Here is a 22,174-nt window from a genome sequence, read left to right on the forward strand (position 1 = left end):
CCATGCGCCAGAATGGAATCTACATTCATTCTTCTGGATCTGAGTTTCTCCTGTCACATGAAATCATTGTTACAATATTTTAAAATATGCTCTCCTAAGGAGGGTGACAAGTGTTCTCACTGAGTAAATAGAACACATTCTCTCGACTCCTTATCAAAACTTAAAATCTTATGATTTCACTTAATTGAAACATAATTATTTGTGATTGACTAGTAACTATTTGCCTGGTTTTCATTTGAGTTCACTAAAATACAGTATTTGTTAATACAGTGCCTATTAATTTCACAAAAATGTGTTTATCCTAATTTTGGTTTTATCTATTTCATATTATCTAAAAAGGTTTAAAGATGGCATAGCTGCTGATGAAAAATGTGCACGATACAAGACTGATGGATATTCCTTAATCATTAGAGACGTTACAGAAGAAGATGCTGGGAATTACACCATTTTGTTGGAACTTCATCAATACAAAATTTACAAAAACCTAACAGTCTCCCTTGCAGTTAATGGTAAGTGAGGCACATATCAGAAGTAATTTTCTGTCTGTTTTTTTTTTTTTTTTCAGAAACTAACCATTCACAATTGTATCATTAGTTATTTAAATTAAAGCAGAGTTAAGGTTCTCCTTAATTATTTTCACATGTTTTTTTACTATCCTTTCCATTATACTAATGCAAAGTGATAATAAAGAACCAAGAAATTAAAACACTGCTGATAAATCGGTAAGGAGTAGAACCCGAAAGATTAAACTGTGTATCAAAATCCTAAGTGCTAAACAATATTTGTAGTAAAAAGATGTTTATGAACTGTGTAATTTTCAGAAACATACTGATCACCAAACCATAAACACTAAACAGAAATTGAAGTTAAAACATATATTACCAAAAGATCATTAACCTTAATTTAAAATAAATGAATAAATGAGAATTACCGTATACATGATCTTGAACAACCAGGAAGTGCATAACACTGACTTTTACATTAAGGCAATTATGACAATACATGTTGTACACTGCCTGTTGTCACATGGTAATAATCAAGGTAGCAACAATAAATTAACAGTTCACAAAATAGCAGCACCCTTGTAAAAACAAAACTGTGGCATATTACAATGGAATTAACACAAATTATTTTAACTAAGTGAAAACCCAATCAAAAACAAAAACATCAGACGTGAGCGTAGGTTTTGCACCCTAGGAACCAAGTTACCTGAACTATTCTATAACATTTTAGTAAATATTTATTGCTCTGATGCTGATTTTTCTGATCATAAAATAGGACATTCCAATAACAATTGATGAGAATTCATAATTAATTGCAGAATTATGGTATTTGTGGGTTCCTCTAGAGTTCCACTTTCTTTTGCACAATTTGGCTCAAAAACTAATCGGCACATCATCATTTCATAACAGGCTTAAGTTTCGAGTTTGGTATTTTTTTGTCCAGCCATTTTAGCTCTAGACCGCCCTCAAGAAACTGTGACACACAGATACACACACAGAAACAGACAACTACCCATCTTTGAGATATTGATGTTTTTGGTATAAGGGGACTTTAAAACGTCAAGATCTGTTGAAAACTGGAGATCGAAATTTTTGACGAATCTAAAGTTTTCGTTTCTTCCCTACAGACGATAGGTTATGGTGGGGGAGGGTGCAAAGCAAAATTAACAGAATTTAATTAGACATGGTACCAGACCCCTAAATACACACACAACCATGTCATTGAATGCAAAAGTAAATGTGAAATAGAATACAAACTGTGTTTAATCATAACATTCATGTATAATTGTAAACACCAATTACTACTGTATTTTGACAGTTTAATTGGTGGTAATGTCATATAAAAAGTGCATTAAAATGTGCAGTGTCCACTAACTGAGATTTCAAGCAACAATAAAATAACAATAAATGCATGTATATGATACATTCATGTAAAAGATAGGGCAGCCCTTTACTGCAGTGTTGCACCAGCCCCCTTGTGACCATGAACTCAATAAACAGAATAGAAAATGGATGGATGGCAAAAATATTTATAATTCTTATTTTAATAATGTAATTATTTGTGTATTTGTAGTTCTTTTGAATAAAAAGAAGTGTTAGGGTTGTATACTTATTGTCAAATTAAAATCAATATTTTTTTTAATGTTCAGTTGTAGACAGGTGGTGAAACTTTCAGACTTTTCAGTATTGTATTTAACTAGAAAGATAAAAATATATGAATTCAAACATTGTTAGTTTTAAAATAGATTTTTTGATATTTTTGCCATGTACGCTTTTAGATTTGGTGTTTTTCTTCTTTGTTTACTATTATTTGCCTTTCAGTTGCAACATTTCTATTCATTTATGTTGCAGCCAGAAAAAAAGTATATTCTATATTTTATCACTAGAATGCAGTGCAAATTTAATATCATTGACAGTTGAAATTAATATCTAAAACACTAAAAAATAAATGTTTTAATATTTATTTATCAGAGTGCAGGATCATTGAGTTTCTTGACACAGAATTGCTGATCAGTTGACAAATGCTACATTCTACCAGCTAGAAATTGCTTTTTCAGTGTTCTCATCTGTGAAATTACCTGATTCATACCCGATTATAGGATAGTGTGTGACATTGATCAAAACATATTGTAAACATGCACCAATAGACATTAAGCACTGAAATGCTTTTTGACACAGTTAGAACATAAGAAGTTTTAAAAACAAAAGGAGGCCACTTATTCCTCCAGATCCCTTAACCTAGTTGGAAGCTAAGTTGCCCCTAATGTCCCATCCCAATTGTTTTTGAAAGCTGTCAACATTATCGCTTAGGCTAAATGGCTCAGTAGTTTGTTCCATATTCTTATAATTCTTTTGTGAAGAAGTGTTTCCTGCCTTCTGCCTTAAATACACTTCCCTTTAATTTCCGCTAGTGTCCCAAAGTATGTGATTCACTACTTAAATGAAAGAATTCTGCCAGGAAATGAATTTCTGACATCTACTACCAGTTTACAAGTGTGGTTATTTGCCCGATGCTAGAGGCTGTCATTTTACTAATTGTTGTCTATTATTAGCATATCCTTACTTGAAAGCATTTTTCATTATAACACAAAATAATTTTTTTTTTACTTTGAAAATATCACTTTTTTTGAGTGTGGAAAATATGAAAAGTGACTTTTTATTTTAATACATCTGTTGTCACAACGTAAATATTACTTTAATTTTTAGTTCTGACTTAATCAGTGATGTAGTTTGTTAGGTTGCTGTGTCTGATAGAAAGTACTTCTAACCTAAGTAAAAGAAATTTTAATAACTAGCAACTGAAATGTGTCCTAGTACAAGAGAGTTTGAGATGCGCACATAAGTGTGAAGAGGATCCCCATACAGTACTCATTCCCACTTTGTCCCCATTGTTGCCTGCATGGGCAGTACCCCCCACAACTCCGGATTAAGTAATAAAAACTACTAGAAAATGGATGTATGTTTTAATGACAGTTTTTTGTATTAACTTCTGTCCATATTTGTTGAGAATTTTAATTTCTAAGCTTTTATCACTGTGGTAAACTATGTTGCCAATTTTTTAGATACAAGTATCTAGCAGTGTGTTATGCCTTCTTTCATCTTCATAACAGCATGAATTTGCCTGTGCATGGATTTTACGAGTATATTAATGGATGGATTTCTCAGGAATCCATGTAGAAATTATTACATTGTGAAATTGCTGTAAATTGGATGGCTGGACAGCCTTGTTGTGACCAGCCCTTTTCACCTCTTCCCAAAGATGTACATTAGGGTGGAGATCTGCGAACCATGTAGTCCACCTAAATAAAAAAAATACTGTAATGCTCCCCAAATCATTTGGTCATGATACATGAATTGTGACATGCTACATTATCATGTTGGGAAGTGTCCATTTGAGTGCAGATAAAACTGTATACATGAAGAGATTAACTTGGTCAATAGTAATGTTCAGATACACCTTGTTGATGAGTCTTTTTTCAGTGATTATCAGGAGCCACCATCTCACTGCTACTGTCTATAATGTTGACACTGTGGGCTCATGTTGCCTTTGCCTATTTTTGATCATTTATCAATATGATGCAAAAGAAACCTAGATTCTTCTGCCCAAGAATTTTTTTCTACTCCTCAACAGTCCAGTTTTAAAGCTTCTTTACCCAGTTAACATGTGCTTTCATGTTTTTCATCTTAAGCTAGTTATAGCAGTCAGTAGCTAAATAAGTAGTAAATTTTGAGAGGCCATTTAGATTTGATTTGCATGTCTGTGACTTGTCTGTTGTCTTATACTATTCTCAGCATTTTCTTTTGACCCTTTTATCCACAAGCTGTTTTTATCCACAGGATCACATATAACTGGTAGTTTTTTTTTTTTTGCATTTTGCTCCATTCATTCAAATATTAAGGCTTTCAAAGCACAGAGAATGATGTTGGTTGTTTGGTCAGTTGCAACTATCTGTTGTTATTATTGATCTTTACTCTTGGAAAATACTAGTCTGAAAAACTTTAGGCATGGTAAATGAACTCTGTCACCTCCTCATGACTTTCTCAAGCTACATACAGTATTTCCCATTGAGATTTGCTTAGAACTTCCACTGTCTCAATATTTTTTAAATTCCTGAGTTCTATTGCTGTTTTTGTGTTACTACAGCTACCACCTTAAATATTGCTAAAATAGAAAGCTATTCAAAATGAAAGAGCAGATTTCAAAAATGTATTTCAAACAAACTGTATAAGACAGAAACACATTCCACACATCACTGGATAGAGGAAATTTCAAAGTTTAAAAATTCAACTTCAAGAAGATTCAAATTACTTAATTTTCATGCAAGATGGTGCCCCGCCTCATTTCCACTTGGAGGTCCGGCGTTACCTAAACGACACCATTCCAGGAAGATGGATTGGAAGAGGTGGACAACAAGATCTTGCTCATCATCTATGGCCTCTCAGGTCTCCAGACCTTACATCATGTGATTTTTATCTATGGGGGTAAATTAAAGAAAAAGTGTTTGTTCCACCTATGCTCGCTAATCTTCAAAATTTGCGACATCGAATTGAGGAAGCTGTGAATTCAGTAACTAGGGACCAGTTGACTCGTGTGTGGCAACAAATGGTCTACCGTTTTGATGATTGTTGCGCTACACATGGTGCTCATAGTGACCATAGAAACAAACTTTGAACTTTCCTCTATCCAGTGATGTGCGGAATGTGTTTCTGTCTTGTACAGTTTGTTTGAAATACATTTTTGAAATCTGCTCTTTCATTTTGAATTGCTCTGTATATGTGTGTATTTTTTGTGCTATCTTAGTTTAAAGTTTTTTCTAATTGGAAATGGAGTTTGTAAATTAAGGTACTATCATTGTTCTACCATTATTTAACTTTGGTTATATAATCAAACTGGTGACAATCTGACCAATTGTAGTCATGACAGTTTGCACAACTGTCACAATATACATACTGTAGTTACTGCAGTAGTCAGTATCTGATATATACGATGATGATCAATGATAAATTGATTAATGCCAGTGGAATGACATATGCAGGACACACAAGCTTATAAAAATGCATTGCAGTGACTTCCAAGTCTGAAAGGTCATTATTGGTATAACCATTATGAATTCCTGGTTTGGAATAGTAGATTGAAGCTTTCCCCTCCCCCTCCCACCTCTCTTTGATACAACGATATTATAATTAATCATAGACTTTGGCTTTAAAACATTTTATAATGAACATGAATATTCAGATCTGAATTTCAAAAAAAATGTATTAAGAAAACAAATACATTTTCATATTTTTGATAACAGCCTAACACTTATACCACTCAAGTCAAATCTTGATTACAGTATATTAACTGTGTGCCCTAAAAAAGATGTCGCTGTTGATTTCATCAAGCAATTTTGAGGTAGTGTGATACAGTAGCTTGCTTTAGAATCATATGAAATCCAAAGTAAATACAATAAAACAAAATTTTAGTTTTACTTGTAATTTATGTTGAAATGTATATGTGATTTCCATAGGATTTATTTTTTTTACCATAGTTTATTTCTGCAGAAAATTTGAATATAAACTGAATTTTATTGTTGAGATTCATCTCAACACTGGCTATATCAGAGCCTGTTGTTGCTTTTGATTAAGTGAGTGTTTTTAGGTTCACTCTTTGTTTTCACAGTGCTGTGAATACTATTTAGCTAATAGGATATAATACCACAGTATGAAGTGTATATGTGTATACCAGGAAACTGATTGCAATTTTATAACATTTAAAAGGTTATTAACTATAAATAATAATTATAAAATAATGCCTAAATAATGCATCAACTATAGTTTATTTCTTTTTCTTTCATTTCCCGCTTTTAGTGAAGCCACAAATTGGAGAAAAAGCAGTTTCATTTCATGATCCTGGAATCTACTTAGTGGGCAGCAAGCAAACTCTGATTTGTACCGCCTATGGCTCTCCTCCACCCAGAATCCAGTGGGGTTGGCATCCATGCACTAGGAATAACTCTAAAGGACTGTAAGTGCTTTGAGTTTTGCTGCTCATCTTCCTGTTTTTATATGAATGTTTAACCATGAATCTACTGCGATGCAGTAGTGGTGATACTGTGACTTGTTATTCTGGAGGATCCAGACCGAGCATTTTATTACGACGATTATGGTATTTTTTTATACAATCCAGGACTGAAAAAAATAGATACACATCTGCATTTTTGCAGCTGGACTTCGTTTAGTTAGCAAGCGCAATGCTCGAGTTTCTGAATTTTTACATGAAGATGGACATTTACAGTGTTTGAATTTGTACCCTGTTTCAGCCAGTAGCATTTACTGAACATGTACTTTGGGCTGCATTTCTATGTGGATTTTTTTGATGCCGCATATTTCGAAGTGGATGGGTGTTCTCCCATGTAAGAGTCTCTTGAAAATAACAAGTTTTCTCCAACAGACTTTACTGATGTTTCCAACGTTGAAAAATTGTGGAGCAATTATTTCTAGTATATAAGCCTGTTACCTCAAAACAGAAATTCACATTCATCATTCCCCATAACTTGTTGTGGATTGCTGTCATTCTAATGATTAATGCAAATGTGGGCAGGTGAAATTAACATATATGATAAATGGCTAGTTAGTTTAATTTATTTATTTATGATGGCATGTTTGCATTGTCTTTCTTTATATACAGACATGCACTATATGTTTGTAATGATGAGTTTAAAGTTGAGGGTAAACAGTGATTATCATGGTTAGAATTTGTACCTAGTATTCAGCTTAAGTATTTTTTGTCATGTGCCAGGTATTGACGGGAGGTATTTATAGGCTTATAAAATAATCTGAGGCAAGTGGTAGATTTTTCTTTTAACTTTAAAAACCCCTTAAAAAGTAAGAACATCTCCTAGCCTTTGAAATGTTATAGTACATCAGGACACAAGTTGAAGACATAAGGTCTACGTTTAATAGCTTTGCACTCTTAATTAATCCTGCACATGCTTCATCAAAGATTTGACACTGATTTAGTACCTTTCCTACATATTGTAGTTCAAAAAATTTGTATTCTGCTTGATTTACAAAAAATAGCTGCTATATACAGTTACATTCAACCTGTAACATAGGCCAAACAATATATGTTTAATTACAAGTGTCAACTGATTGTAAAAGAATAAATGGAATACACATAACACTCTTGGTACCTGACACTTAATTAATTATCTGTTGTTGGCATTCTGTAACAAATGTCAGTGAATTACAAAAAAGAAATAGCACTTTCCTGCACGTATTCCGTGGAGATATTTTTTTTTTTGCCGAGCATTGATTTCTGCCTTTTCCCTTTTGCATAGATAGTTATGTGAAAATACCTCCCTTTCTGTAATGTTTGGTCTTTGTATAAAACATTAATAAATGTTTTTGGCTATCCTATTACATTCTGATATAGCTTCATCTTTAAATAGTTTTATTATCCCTTTCTAATACCCATGCTGTAACAAGAGACCAAAACTCTATGCAGCGTGTAAGGAAAGTAAAAAGCTACAGCTGATACTGATGGCCTTGTCCTGAGCAGGCCATGGGAGCTTTCTTATCTCACTTTGACAGGAGGTACTCTTGGCTTCCTGTGCGAAATCAGAGTGAACGCGACTTTCCTCTTCTTGTTCAGCTTCCTCCTTCACATAAGGAGGTTCCCAGCAGCATGATTGTCTCTTGCTCTTCAAACGTGGCACAATCTACTTCCTTAAGAGCTTGATCTATTCTTGAGACCAAATTCCTACTAGCCTCCTCCAAACACCCAGCCCCCCCCACCACCACTCCAGTCTTAAAAACACAATCATATTTACAGGCACAACACATCTTAGCAGCTCTGAACTTTGTGTGACAGTGATGGCCTTTGCTGTGAACCTGAAGTGTTGCACATCCCTGTACCAGCTAAAACCAGTTGCCATAATAATCTGTGAATTTCTCAAAATGGGAAGAGGCCATTTTGTTCGAGTCCCCCAACTTCTGGCTTACTGATAAAATGAATAAGAAACAATAGGATACAAACAAGTGTTTTTCAAGTAAAAGAGATTTTTGGCCTGAAGTTTAAATAAAATTTTTACTATGTTGTGCTACTGGATATACAGAGTAATGTATAGAAGAGATTTATTTTCTAACAAATGTTTGCTACTTGGTACTCTGGAACACTTATTTTTACACTATTGTTATTTACTTGCTCAGTGGTTTAAAAAAAGCTTTAATATCCTGGTTTTGTAATATTTGACATTTTCAGAGCTCAGTCCTGTGATTTACAGATATGTTATTAAATTCAATCAACTATGCATCTTATTTTTCATTATGATAAATAATGTCTATGTTAAACTAATGAAGGAATTGCAGCTTGATATGCTAAATGTGATAAAGTGTTAAAGGCCATTGTGTTATATTTTCACTGTTTGATTTTAGTAAGTATTATTACAGAGAGTTAATCAGATTAACATTTTAAAAATAAGCAAGTGTAATGTATACAATGCAGTACTCGTTTTACTGAGGGGGCAAAGTAAGCTTTTCAAAACTGGAGTTTATTGTAATGTTAAATTTATGTTTAGAACAACAGGACTTTGGTTATATAAAATATTTGTAAATCTTTTACTAAATAATCTATATTAGGTATATGATGGGTGCTTGTATTATATCAAAATGTATGGCATAAGCACACTTTATTATTTAAGCAGTCTGAAACATTTTCTGATTGTTTGGAAAAATAAATTGAAACAGCCCTCAAGTGAAACTGGTACTGGCATTATATGTTACAAATACACTAGTATAAGCATCCCTCCTGCAAAAAAAAAAAAAATTGTACTAATAGTATTTATTGCTGTTGATCCGTAAAGAGAACACAGGGTCTTATAAAGCAATATCTGACTATTGTAATGCATTATGAAATTGCTTGTCATGCACAGTGTTCATCTTTAGGTGTTGTGTTTTAACTATTTGTGATGGGGTAAGGAGATGTGTGGGGAACTGGTATGTTGTAAAGCAGCTCAGGACTTTACTAAAACCTATATGTAGCTTCATTTTGTTATTCTTTTGGGAAAGCATTTAACATAGTTTAGTTATGTGCTAGTTGAAAGAAGGCAAAATCTCCAACTTTGATTTCTTGATTTAACGTCTTCATTGTTCCAAAATAATTTTCTATTATATGTGTTTTTTATTATATAAATGTGTAAAATTAATTTTTTGTTGCATTGTATTGTACTTGCAATCAGTCCGTGTTTGCTGCTCATCCCTGGAATTCCCTTCTGAAGGAGATATTATCTCTAAAGATTAATTCCAGCATGCCATTTTTTATATATAAGTAAAATTACTTTTTATAATAAAAATTAAAAAGCATAATAGATAATATATAAAATTGGGTATTTAATAAGATTTTTCATACAGTGAATTGGCTTAAGGTTAATATTAACAAGTTGTTAAAATGTATTTAAAAACCAAATGATTGTTTTGTTAAAATTTATAAATAATTGTTTATTTCTAATGTTGATGTAATGAAAGAGAACTATTAAAAACTTTTGCACTGATTCAAACAGAGTTATTTTTTTATTCTCTCTTTGTTCTTCCTGAAAATAAAACAGCATGAGGCTTACTTTCTGTAAAAAAAACAAAACAAAAAAAAAAAATCTCTGTTCTACTGCAGCTTTTCCACTTGCTGTGTTCACTGACTTCTGTTAACAGTGAGTTCAATTACAAAGCCAGCATTATTACATTCTAAAAATAGAATCATTCATACTGTATAAGCTTTACCTTGAAGGAAGCAAAAACTTAGAGAATACTTTAGTTTAGGTAGTGAAAAAATGCCTGTTTACATACCAATATGGGCAAAACATACATCTCAATCACACTTAAAAGAAACGCTAAAGTGGTTATTCTTCTCTGCAAAGTGGCCCACTAAAACAGCTTCCCTTTAGAATGATCATAGGTGGCTTAAAGGAGACACATTTCTCTTGATATTGCATACTTCAATATAAAACGTGAATCCTACATATTCACAAGTAATTTTACCAGCATATTAAAGGCTCTTAGCATGCCACCCTGCACGGAGGTTAACAACCACTTTACTAATGCTATGTGTTATTAAGACCAAAAGATGCCTTTGCTAAGGTGTTGCTACATAAAAGTACATGCATTTTTGTAGTGACAGAATTACCAAAGCTCAAAACTTTTTCAATACACCTGCCATGAAACATATTTAAGCGATAGCATTAAACACTTAAATTTAGATTCATTTTCTTGGAAAATATTATTTTAATTCCTGTAAACATAACAAATATGAAATAGTTGTTAAAACCCAGTTCACATGTGCACCACCAAAGAGCAAAATTAGTCTGCAGCCTAAAATCAAACTAATATTATTTGAGAGCAAGAGAAAGACACAATACTTTAAAAATACGGCAGCAGAACTGGCTATTTTGCTTATTCAAAGTATGAAAAAATTTAACAAAGAAATTCATAATTAAGTCCACTTAAACAAAGGAACAGCAAAGACAGTATTTCCGAGCTTATTATTTGTTGAATAAAGTGGAACTTTAGCAACTTGTTTATTACACTGCAGTTTGCTTTTTTTTTGTATTCAGTAATATCTTAAAATGTGACCTGGGCTGTCAAAATGAATTAATCACTTGAAGAATCTTACTTCCTCCCTACTTAGGCCAATTTTAGTAAAAAAAAAAAAAAACACAATTGACATTCCCTTTAATACACAAGAATAAATCCCATGGGAATACGTTACAACTTGGAACAATAGAACTTTTTAAGTTGTCTTTAAGGCATGCAAAAAGCAAAATATTTGTTTTTCATCATGTATTACTGTGACATTTGAGTGGAAATGCACACATAATGTAAAATGTACATGATTAGTAAAGCCCAAAAATTGAAGCAAATAAAAAGTTTACAATTTTATAAACAAAAGTATACTCAGTGTATATATACATCAACTAATTAAATGTACTTAAAAATCAAACCTCCATGTTTTTGGCAACAATGCAATTTGCCAAACTTGAATATTTGTGAAGGTTAGGTGACAGGACAGTAGCACGTGCTCACCCTAGAATGTATAATATGTCAGAAAAAATGTCTAAAACATTTTAGTGCAAATCTGTGCCTTCTGATGAATTGAAAAAGGCAATCCACACTCAGCAAAGTAAATATTATAATGTTCCACACTTGCAAGAGCAAGATATATGTTCTGTAACTGAGCATGACCACTTGTTGTTCAAAGCATTTCCATCCTTATTTTGTTTTGTTGCATGTCCTGCCAAGGAGGATTTCCTTGGTCTCACCAAAGGTGTAACCAAAATATGTCTTTTCATCCTGGGTTGTGGCTGAGAACTAACAGAATACAATGTACAGTATTTGTTTAGGCTGTTGGCTTGTGTATTCCTAAACAGGCTACTAATATAAACATCAAGGTACAGTCTCCCAAAGGAAAAGCAACAGGAGCACAGCTAAACATAGGAATCCAGTTCACCCATTTTATCCAGTAAGCTAATAGCTAAATAGGCAGCGAAAGAAAATAAAACCACACACTATGAAATAGAATGAGCAGTATTTTTAAAAGTTTTTAAAACAATGGCCGTATTTGCCATTTTAAATAAGAACACGCATTTCAATTGCACTGAAAGTAAACTAAGTCTTAGGGGCTATACTAGACTTTTAATCATGTATTATTTCCCATAAAACTCCAAACTTTGATCCTGTGTTCCTCAAAAAGATCTTTTTTTTTTTTCTTCTTTTTTTAATAAGGTGCGGCTGAATAAATATTGCTCTTCCTTCAATTGAATAATCACTAGATATCTCATCCTGGAAATGAATACCAAATGTAGTTGGAGATGCACATTCTATATGTGTCTTTTTTTAACTCGATAACCCTTTATATCCATCGAGCCATCCATTTTCTCAACCCTGCATTTTTTATCACAGTGTTGTAGAGAGCCAGCACTGCAAAGCAGAAAATGGCACCTGATAGGACTCAACACCTTCATGGGGACTCTTATACACACTCATATCCATTCATATTAATTAGGCCACTTCATTTTTAAAACCAAGCATGCATGTCTTTCCAATGTGAAATGAAACTGGATTAATCTGAGACAATCAAAGAGGTCTCCAGTCAAACCCTGGACCATGGGAGAGTGAGGCCAAAATGTGAACCATATGTACAAATTAATTTTGCAGTCTATTCAGTTCCCATATTAATGTGTACCTATATCAATCCTGAATCTGCAAAGTAAATTAAAAATGAATTAATCAGACAGATGGAACCTAGTAGACAACAAAGAACACCAGCTACATGCTAACTGCTGACATCTAATAGTTTACAGTGCAGGAAGGTTGCAAATTCGTCAACTCATAATGGAAAGTGCTCAAAGATGCTCTGAACAGAATTATTGCCAATGGATCTTTACATAAAAAACTGTGGACACAACAGAAGAGGAGCTACTCTACAAGACTCTCTTGGAAAAATACACTCATAAATTCAGAATATATGTAATAATTTGTCTGTATTGCCAGGTTTTAATTTTTATTTTATTTTTTGCATTTCTCTTTTTTCCCAAAAAAAGATTGAATAAGTGAAAAAAGTCACCACTGTGTATAAATAGATTTTTTAAATCACAGCTGTTTAACCCGCTTATGGTCATTTTGACAGCATAATCATACTCTTACCATGCAGTTCTATAAACCATAATCATATAAATTCAATTTTAGGTCCCTGAAGTAAACTGTCTAGTCTAATGTAATCACACAATGCAATGAAATGAAAGCAAAATGATTATCTTTAAACATTTACCCATGATTCTTGTTTATTGTATCCTTGCCAACGTATGCAAAGAGTGTTATATCACCATCCAGAGAGAGACCGACTACGGAGAACTTTTTTTTTTTTAGAGTGCCAAGAGCAAATGTGAAGAGTGTCAACCATCAAGTCATAGATGATAGTGAACAAAGAAGGACAGTATTTGCCAACTTTTAACACACGTTTTAATGTAAGACAATTACTGTTATTAGTTGTAGTATTGCTATTGTTGTTTTTGTCATTATAGTTAGATTATTATCTATGTTGTAGGTTTTAGTTTTTTGGCCCCCACAATTGTATGATAGTCGGTGTCCATGCCCTAAATTCCTTGAAGAAAAAAAAAACAGAAAAATGCAGATGTGTCGCGCTATTGAGTGGGTATGAGCATGGGGAGTGTAATAAAGCACATGTACAGTATTTGGCCATAGATCACTGTTCTAAGCCATAATCATATTGCCAAATTAAGACTTTACCAAACATAACTTTTAACTTATGACCTTAAATGAGGGATGTTCAGAGTGACTAATTTTCGTGAATTGTTTTACTGAAAAATTATGGAAATTGAATAAACTTAGCTGTTTATCTTTATGCTGCAAGATGTTTACAGTTTACTCATTTTATATTTGCAAAATGTATAAAAATAAATGTTCTATACATATACCCAGGGAACTATTCTCTGTTTCAAAACAGTATAGTTAAATTTCTTTGAGAAAGTGCCAAGCAGTATAGATTATTGGCTATGGTGCTAAAATGTACACTACATGGTTGTTGGTTCATTTTCAGCTGTTAACACACTTTCTGATCAGAACATTACATCTGGTAAAAATATATGTAAATAATTAATGTAATTAAGGTTAAGACTGTATTCACTGTGCAGAAAAAAATGCATTATTTAAAGTTCTGTGTTAGTTTTAAAAACTGAGATTACACTATTGAATTGTTTACATAATCCATGTCACTGATTATTGTCAATATAGGTTAGCACCTTCATTGTGCAAGATTATGCGACTGACATAATAGAACATGTATTTTGCATTTACACACATTATTTGAATTAAGTTTGCACATTCTTCCCAAGTTTTGCAGGTTTTACTCAGGGTGTTTTTTGTTTTTCCCCTTGCACTTCCCAAAATTGTGTGGTTAGGTTAACTGGCTAGTTTAATTTAGCCAAATATATCCATGTCTAAATGTGATCCATGATATACTGGCCTTCATTCTGAGGCTGGTTTGTGTCTGTCACATAGCTGTTACAGATTAGCTAATAGTGCCCGGGTATGGACTCATGCCCTGTTTGGGATTTTTTCCTTCCTTCCTTCCTTCCAATACTGCCAAGACCATCTAAACAGGCTTAATAACAAATGGATGCAAGTGTTCTGTTGAAGTAATTAACAATTCATTATTATCGTAATCTACTTCTGGTAATTTCAAGGGCAAATTTTTTAAATATGATTATTCAGTGCTTTGTTGACAAAATAAAAATCACATTAATGCCATTAGCCTTCTTCAAGTTATTCTCAGAACTTTAGTTTTACTTTTCATACAAGGTTAAAAGAAATTTTAAAACTGTTTTAAAAGAATAGCTTCTCTATGATAATAATAATAAAAAAAGATTGTTCTAGAAGTCTTAAATTTTATTCTCCCTCCTAATCTTGCAGTATAGATAATTCTTTTCCATGTTTCCTTGGTGGCTTTTTTTGGGATTTTTGGAAACCAAGTGGAGTGATGCATTGTTTCATTTTTAGAGCATCAGATGACCACATCTGTATTAAACAATTCCATTATGTTTCTTTTTTCTAATTGCTTTTCACAAAAGGTGCAAACTACCTGCTTCAACTAAGAGAACCCCTGTTCAGCTGACTACAAACAGCAGCCGGTCAGGAAACAGGATTCTGAGCATCACTGAGAGGTCTGAAATAATTAAAGGGAAGAATAAGGTATGGCCCTACAGCCATTTATTATTATTCTTTTTTTCTGTGACAAATTTGAACTGAAGCAAAATATTTTGACTGTTGCATTGTACAGTATATTTTGGCTAGAAGATCCAGTCAGCTTCGGAAAAAGACCAAACATTTGGTTTTCTTTTGTGCAGTAATTCCCACTGGGTTTTCACAAGAAGATCTTTCTATGAACAGATGCATGTCATGTTTTTTTTTAAATCATCACCTTCTATTTTTAAACTTTGCATATAATAAAGGGTTTAAAATGGGATTCAAACAATCAAAACTCTTGCACTTTCAACATACCCTTACAATTCCACTGAGGTATCAGTTTGTAGTAAGTCCTTTTTTCTTTAACTTTGTTTTCATATGGAAACTTTAGATGACTGCTATCATTTTTATCATTCCTGTTTGTTGAAGAATGAAAAATGTAGGTTGAACAGTTTCTAAAACTGTTATATATTTATCCATCCATTTTTTAAAACCTGATATTTTCAAGTAAGTGAAAGAGAGAACAAGTCTAGAAGTATTGGACTAGGATTATAAACATTTATTATTTACCTGTCTAACCTGACTTGCATCTTAAAAAAATCTAAACTACTTACTTTTGGTATTATTGTTAGGTACCTCTCTTGAATCCTACCTGTTTAAAATGACTGGTTTAATGGTTTAGCTATTTTCCTTTAAAAATGATATTTAAAATTTAATATTATTAAAGCTAAAGGACCCTGAGAATGCCTTATTAGAGGCTACAAAGTCTGACAAGAAATGTTTAATGCTACAAGATTAGCCAATTGACACAACATGGTTAGAAGAGTAGATAGGTTAGGAGTAGCCAGTGTCTATAAACCTCAAAGTGAAAGTGCCAGAACAAAATTGCCCCAATATTCATTCATGCAACGGTTTATATCAGTGATTTTAATAGCCATCATGTCCAGAAGTGATCCAAGTTTAATAAAAATAAAGAGAATCTCAGAGTTTGTGCGTCAGGTATCAGTATGCATCTTCTCTATGAATCCAAACAGCCTGGTATTTTTTCATCAGTCAGTTGGAAAAGAGAGTACAGTCCTGATATTTCCTGGGTAATGTCAGCCAGGAACAACCTGCAGCCAGCCAATGTCAAGGTGTTCAACACTATCCTCCCACAGCTAATATCTCCTATCTTTTGTCCATGTTGACTTTCAACTACCTATAATATAATTTTTTAAAAACTCCAGGTGGAATTTTTACAAATCTGACTGACATGTATTTGTAGAAACACAATGATGTCACAACAACTCAGTATGAGTAGATAAACTGTTCATTCAACTCAGCATGATCACACAATCAGTCTTCATCCAATATAATGCCATTCAAAAACTACACTGTCACAAGGTGTTTTACTTAGTATACTGTACAAGGATACATCAATCAATAATAGAAGATACTGTATTTCAACTGCATGTTACAGTTACAGACTAAAGTGTGCATAAGTACTGTAGTTTGCAGCAAATATAATAATACATTGGTATGGTTATGCACATTTTTCTTTTCTAGATTTACATATAGATATAGTTTGCAGTACTACCAAATATAGAAGTATTTTAGTTTCACTCTCAAAATGAGCCTTAAAATATGGCCCTTCTGAAATGTAAATATCTAGAAGCAAAAACATGTTATAGCGCAAGATAAGGCACCAAATCTTTAATGTACAGTATAAAATGTACTTGCCCATTTTTAGTCATATTTGAATAAGATGATAATGAGCATCTAAGACAGATTGAACTACTTGCTCACAGACTGTCAGTTACAATAGTTTAGCATCATTGAGCTGTCTTGGAAGTCATCTAGACATTCAGATTTTGGCCCTTTTCTCTGAACCAACCTACCTGGACATAGCTGGAGAGTCAAGATCTGGGATATCGGAAAGACAACAATAAACTTATCCAGGTTCCTGTTGTACCTGAGACATGATGTTGATGTTGCTGCTTTCATAAGTTATTGTTTTAAAAAGTTAAATTAGCAAAACTAGCAAAGTGATACTTCTCTCCAATATTTGACTTTTTTTTTTTTCTGCCTACTTTGAGGAGTGTGTCGGGTTGTTTAGTTTACTATTTGGCTACAACGAGAAATATTTTTTTTCCTGGATGCATGTGCCCCTTCCAAAATTAAATGATATACACTGTAAGTACAGTAGTTTTTAAAGCTCAAGAACCTCAGTCTCCAGAAGATTCCAAACTGATTTACTTGTATACCTTGTCTACCGACCAAATGGAAAGCAATCTTTCAAAATAAACAAAGAAGCATACAAAGAGCTCTGTTTATGACAGTTGGAACCACTACCTGCAAGACTTTGCTGTTTTTTTCAATGACTGACCAAATGCTTTACTACCATAAATCAGCAACATCACTGTGATATTTTCATATTCACCCAGAGTTTTTTTATTCGTCTTAATCCAAGGGCCTGTGGTTGGCTCATCAAATCCTCCTATGGAGTCAGTTTGAAACATTCTTTCACATAGTCCTGGTACTAGGCCAACATAATTACTTTATGCTAGCCAAGAAACAAATCACTGCCTGGTCACTAGCTACTATCTCCTGTCTAGCTACCTCACTTTCAATGTATATTTCAATGTGATTATGAACTGAATATTAGAAATAGTTAAAATTGTTCTTTCACCTAATCAATCCAAATTCTCTACAAGAAAACTAACCAATGAGTGAGTTTCTGCCTTAATCATTTTATGTCATTACCATATTTTTCACTATTTCTTGCCTTATCAGTATGATAAATAACTTTTTCGCTATTTTATTTACATTATCATGGCATCATTTTGTGGCTGGTTTCTTTTGGGAGCCACCGTTTTTGCCTTTATTCTCAAGGCTACAGACATTTTGTTGATATTGACATCAGTTGCCATGATTCAACGTTAGCATTTAATGTGACATTTAATTTAATTTAAGATTGTAGCGCCCATTATTCAATATCTAAGGTTTTGGATAAATTTAAAATACAAACAACCAGTTGTCATTTAGTAGGGAAATGATTGCTAGTTATTGTTAAGACTTTATGCTTGCCTTCTCTTGACATCATTCTATGTAATTTAAAATTCTATTTTTTCACAGTCTGTATGTGAATACTGAAGTGTCCACTATGACTCCTAAGTCCTCCTTATAAAGTGTGCTTTCAAGTTTCAGACACCTCATTATAATAGGTAGATAGAATACTTTTCCTGTATTTACATTGAGTATAATTCAGCATCAACTCAAATATGAATTCTGTCCAGATTCATCCATAATGATTGTGATGGCTATATGATATCATTCATGTCCTTTAGTTTGGTGTCACCCTCAAACCTAATCAGTTTATTAGTTACATTTTTATCATAGTCATTTGTATACAATAAAAAGGGCATTAGCCCTGGCATTGACAACTGGAGGACACTGCTTTTACCATTGCTTAATTCAGAGTTTCTCCCACTACTCTCTTTGCTTTGTGTTTGTTTCAAATATCTATCAATCTAGCCTCTCATGTGGTACCCTATCAAATGCTTTTTGAAATGTAAATAATATTGTATATATTACTGTGATCAACTTATTTTCTTTATTCCTCATTGGATTCTAGCATATTAGAGAAATACAATCTCCCCTCTAAAACTGGAAGCTTGAGTATTAGTCATTTATTCTTGCTCCTATAATGTTTTAGTTTTCCAAGCTAACAAACGAGCTGTCCCAACAAGAACTTCCCAACTCCTGAATCACTTTTGGCATCAGTTTTATACGTCTGCAGTGGATTTCCAACCTACTTCATGCCCCATGTTGCTTTTTCTGTCTTGGCCTGCTGCCTTTATTTACAGTTGTAGAGAAGATATGGCAGAAAATAGCCACAGAAAGAATAAAAACAACCTATAAGAATATAAGTGAGAAAGTTAAACACATTAAAAGAAAACTAAGAGTGCATTGCACAGGGTGAGCCAAAATGAAGTACCACATTTCTTGAGGTCATTGCGTGAGGTAGGAGCAGCCGAGTGGGTTGGGGTGGGTGTCCTTTGATAGGCAATCCTTTGTAGTATTCAGTCGGCAACATGCCTTGGTCCAGTGCACACCGTGCTTTTGCTGTCAATGTGTTCTTCAAAAACAACAAATCCATCGTCACTATGCAACGCACCTTCCGAACGCATTTCAGCATTCCTTCTAATTGTGACGTGCCAAATCAGAAACCACTTTTTCACTGTATGGCTAAATTTAGACAGACAGGTACAACATTGAACAGAAAATGTTCAGGACGCTCTTGGACTGTCCGAATGCCTGAAAATATCCAAGCTGTAAGGGCATCAGTTTTGCAGTCTACTAGATGTTAAATGCACAAAGATACTTCTGTCTTAGGCATTTCCAACACGTCTTTGAGGAAGATTTTGCATGAGGACCTTAATTTCCATCTATACAAAATGATGGTAGTGCAGGAAGTCGCTGAGAGAGACTGGTAGAGCCGTAGAGAGTTGTGCGTGAACATTCTACAAACCATTTATCGAGATGCCATCGTCATGTGCAGCGACGAGGCACATTTCCAGTTGAATGGTTACATAAATAAACAAAACTTTCACTATTGGGCTGAAACCAACCCTTGTGAACTCCAGAGACCCCTGCACAGTGAGCGTGTAACAGTTTGGTGCGCAGTTGCAGAATTTGTAATTGTCGACCCTTACTTTTTTGAGGAGGGGGGAGCAACAGTCGCCGTCACTTTAGAACGTTACATTGAAATGCTAGAGAACTTTTTGTGGCCCCAACTGGAAGAAATGGATGTGGTGAATGCCTGGTTTCAACAGGATGGGACAACATCTCATACAGTGCGGAAATCCATGAAAGTTTTGCGGAAGATGTTTCCAGGGAAGCTGATCTCCCTGTTTTGCAATGTCGTGTGGCCTTCACATTCGCCTGATCTCGCTCTGTGTGATTTCTTCTTGTGGGGCTCTCTCAAGTCGAAGGTATACACACACTGACCTCAAAACCTTGAAGCCTTCAAGGATGCTATTCGCCACGAAATTGGCGTTATTCCCCATGAAATGGCTGAACAAGTCTTGTGAGCGTTCATAAATTGTCTCGAAGAGTGTATCACTAATGGTGGCCACCACCTTGAAGATATCATTTTTAAAACACAGTGAAAAAATCTATTTTGTATACCCTTTCTTGTGTCGAAATTTATTTTATCTTGTAGCATTTTTATACAATAAATGTTTGAAGTGTGGTACTTTTTTTTGGCTCAACCTGTACTTGCTTTGAAGAGTGATAAAAAGTGAAGAATAAAAAAGGAGCATGATATTTTTAGCCACAAATCATGCAGAATATGATGTTGGATTATACTTTTTGCACTGTAGCATAAATGAGTAACAAAAAGATAAATAAACATTAGACTTCCAAGAGTGCTATTTGTGTAGTAAACCATAGGCTTTTGTACTCTACATTGGGATTATGTTGAACTAGCATTACATTAATTCATTCTGATTTACCAAAGTTTCCCATCTATCATTTCTGAAGTGACTTTAGGATCTCCCATATGCGCTTTCTTGATTGTATTGCATTATTTGCTTAAACATTTTACATCTCTCCACCTCTGCTGAGAAGTCAGAGGCATCCTGTCAAATCTGAATAAGTGATAAAATAAACAAGGAAATGAGCCATAATGTATTTATCTGATTAAGGACACTTTGATTATTGTTGATATTCTCCATATTTAAGTATATCTCTTAAACAAAAAAAAACTCTTTTATAATAACATAAGCAGAAATTAAATATTGGGAGTATTTTTATGAGGTTTTCCTGAATGGTTAAATTCCCACACCCCAGACATGCTCTTATCAACTTACATTTTCCTTTTCTTTACTTGTTTTCCAATTAAGTAATCCAAACATTTCATGGAATATACTTTTGTTTTCAAGTTTTTTGCTTAATTAAGATAATGTGAAATTTAATTTTTAAACAGCATGTTTTCGTCTTTTGTCTTTTTGGGTTGGTCCTATTTTGCTTGGCTTTATTATTGAAGTGTTAAATATACTATACTGTATAACAGCTGTTGTATTATTCTGAAAATAATGGACCTTGTCAATGAAGCAATTTTCTGTTACCTTGTGGACTTTATCTTTGCCAACAAACCGGCTCAAATACACATGTATGAAAACTTATCTTTTATTAACTCTGGGGCACATTAAGTAATTTTAGAGGATGCACATTTAGAAGAAAAAGGATTTTCTTCCCTCTTTTCTGTTTTTAAAGTTTTACACTGGCTGTTGGCCTTCCTCTCTTTCTCATGAGTGGGGGTTGACTTGATTTTAGTTTTGTTAAGTTTGACTTGTTTGTATGGAATTTTACTTGATTTAAATAAACTCAATAGAAAAGAAGAAGAAAAAGGATCAACCAAATTTTGTACATGTAGGAAACCCGTTTGTTTCCACATGTGGGCAGTGGAAATAGTAAAAGCTATCCTTTAATCACAGCTGTTTAAGACTTAAAAGCAAACAAAAATATTGCTTCATGAATCTAGGACTGGATTTGAATCTCATGCCTCATTCATGTCGAGTGAGTTTGTACATTCTCCCAGTGTGTGTTCATTTTTCTCCAGATACTTTTGTTTTTCATCAGACATCCCAAATGTGTGCTTGTTTGATTGATTGGTAATTTTAAATTGTATTATGTACGTGCAGGTGTGATTGTATGTGTTGTCTGAATGAACCAGTGCCCTTGGATATCCAGAAAAGTTCTGACTCTGAGTTGGATTAATCATGTTTGAGAATATTGTGATGCAAAAGCCTGTGTCCCCTGTATAAACCAGAGTGAAAGAACTATATAAGCAAAATGGAAAAAGCTGGATGGCTGTTGTTAATCAAAAACAGGAGGTAAGTGATATACTGAGGAAGAAACAAGAGTATCAAAATAAAAAAGTGACCAAAATAATT

At 33.6% G+C, this 22,174-nt stretch overlaps 1 protein-coding gene across 3 annotated transcripts in view; it reads left to right on the plus strand.

Moving 5' to 3' along the window:
• The window catches only part of flt1 (fms related receptor tyrosine kinase 1), a 170,924-nt gene that overhangs the window by 51,746 nt on the left and 97,004 nt on the right, over positions 1–22,174 (plus strand). For all 3 annotated transcript variants that reach the window (XM_051926511.1, XM_028799484.2, XM_051926512.1), the window contains exons 9-11: positions 340–509; positions 6,354–6,510; positions 15,122–15,242. In XM_051926511.1, coding sequence (XP_051782471.1) covers positions 340–509; positions 6,354–6,510; positions 15,122–15,242 — 448 coding nt within the window. The remainder of the gene's footprint in view (positions 1–339; positions 510–6,353; positions 6,511–15,121; positions 15,243–22,174) is intronic.

The sequence above is a fragment of the Erpetoichthys calabaricus genome, chromosome 4 (genome assembly GCF_900747795.2).
Source record: "Erpetoichthys calabaricus chromosome 4, fErpCal1.3, whole genome shotgun sequence".
Classification (NCBI taxonomy): Eukaryota; Metazoa; Chordata; class Cladistia; order Polypteriformes; family Polypteridae; genus Erpetoichthys; species Erpetoichthys calabaricus.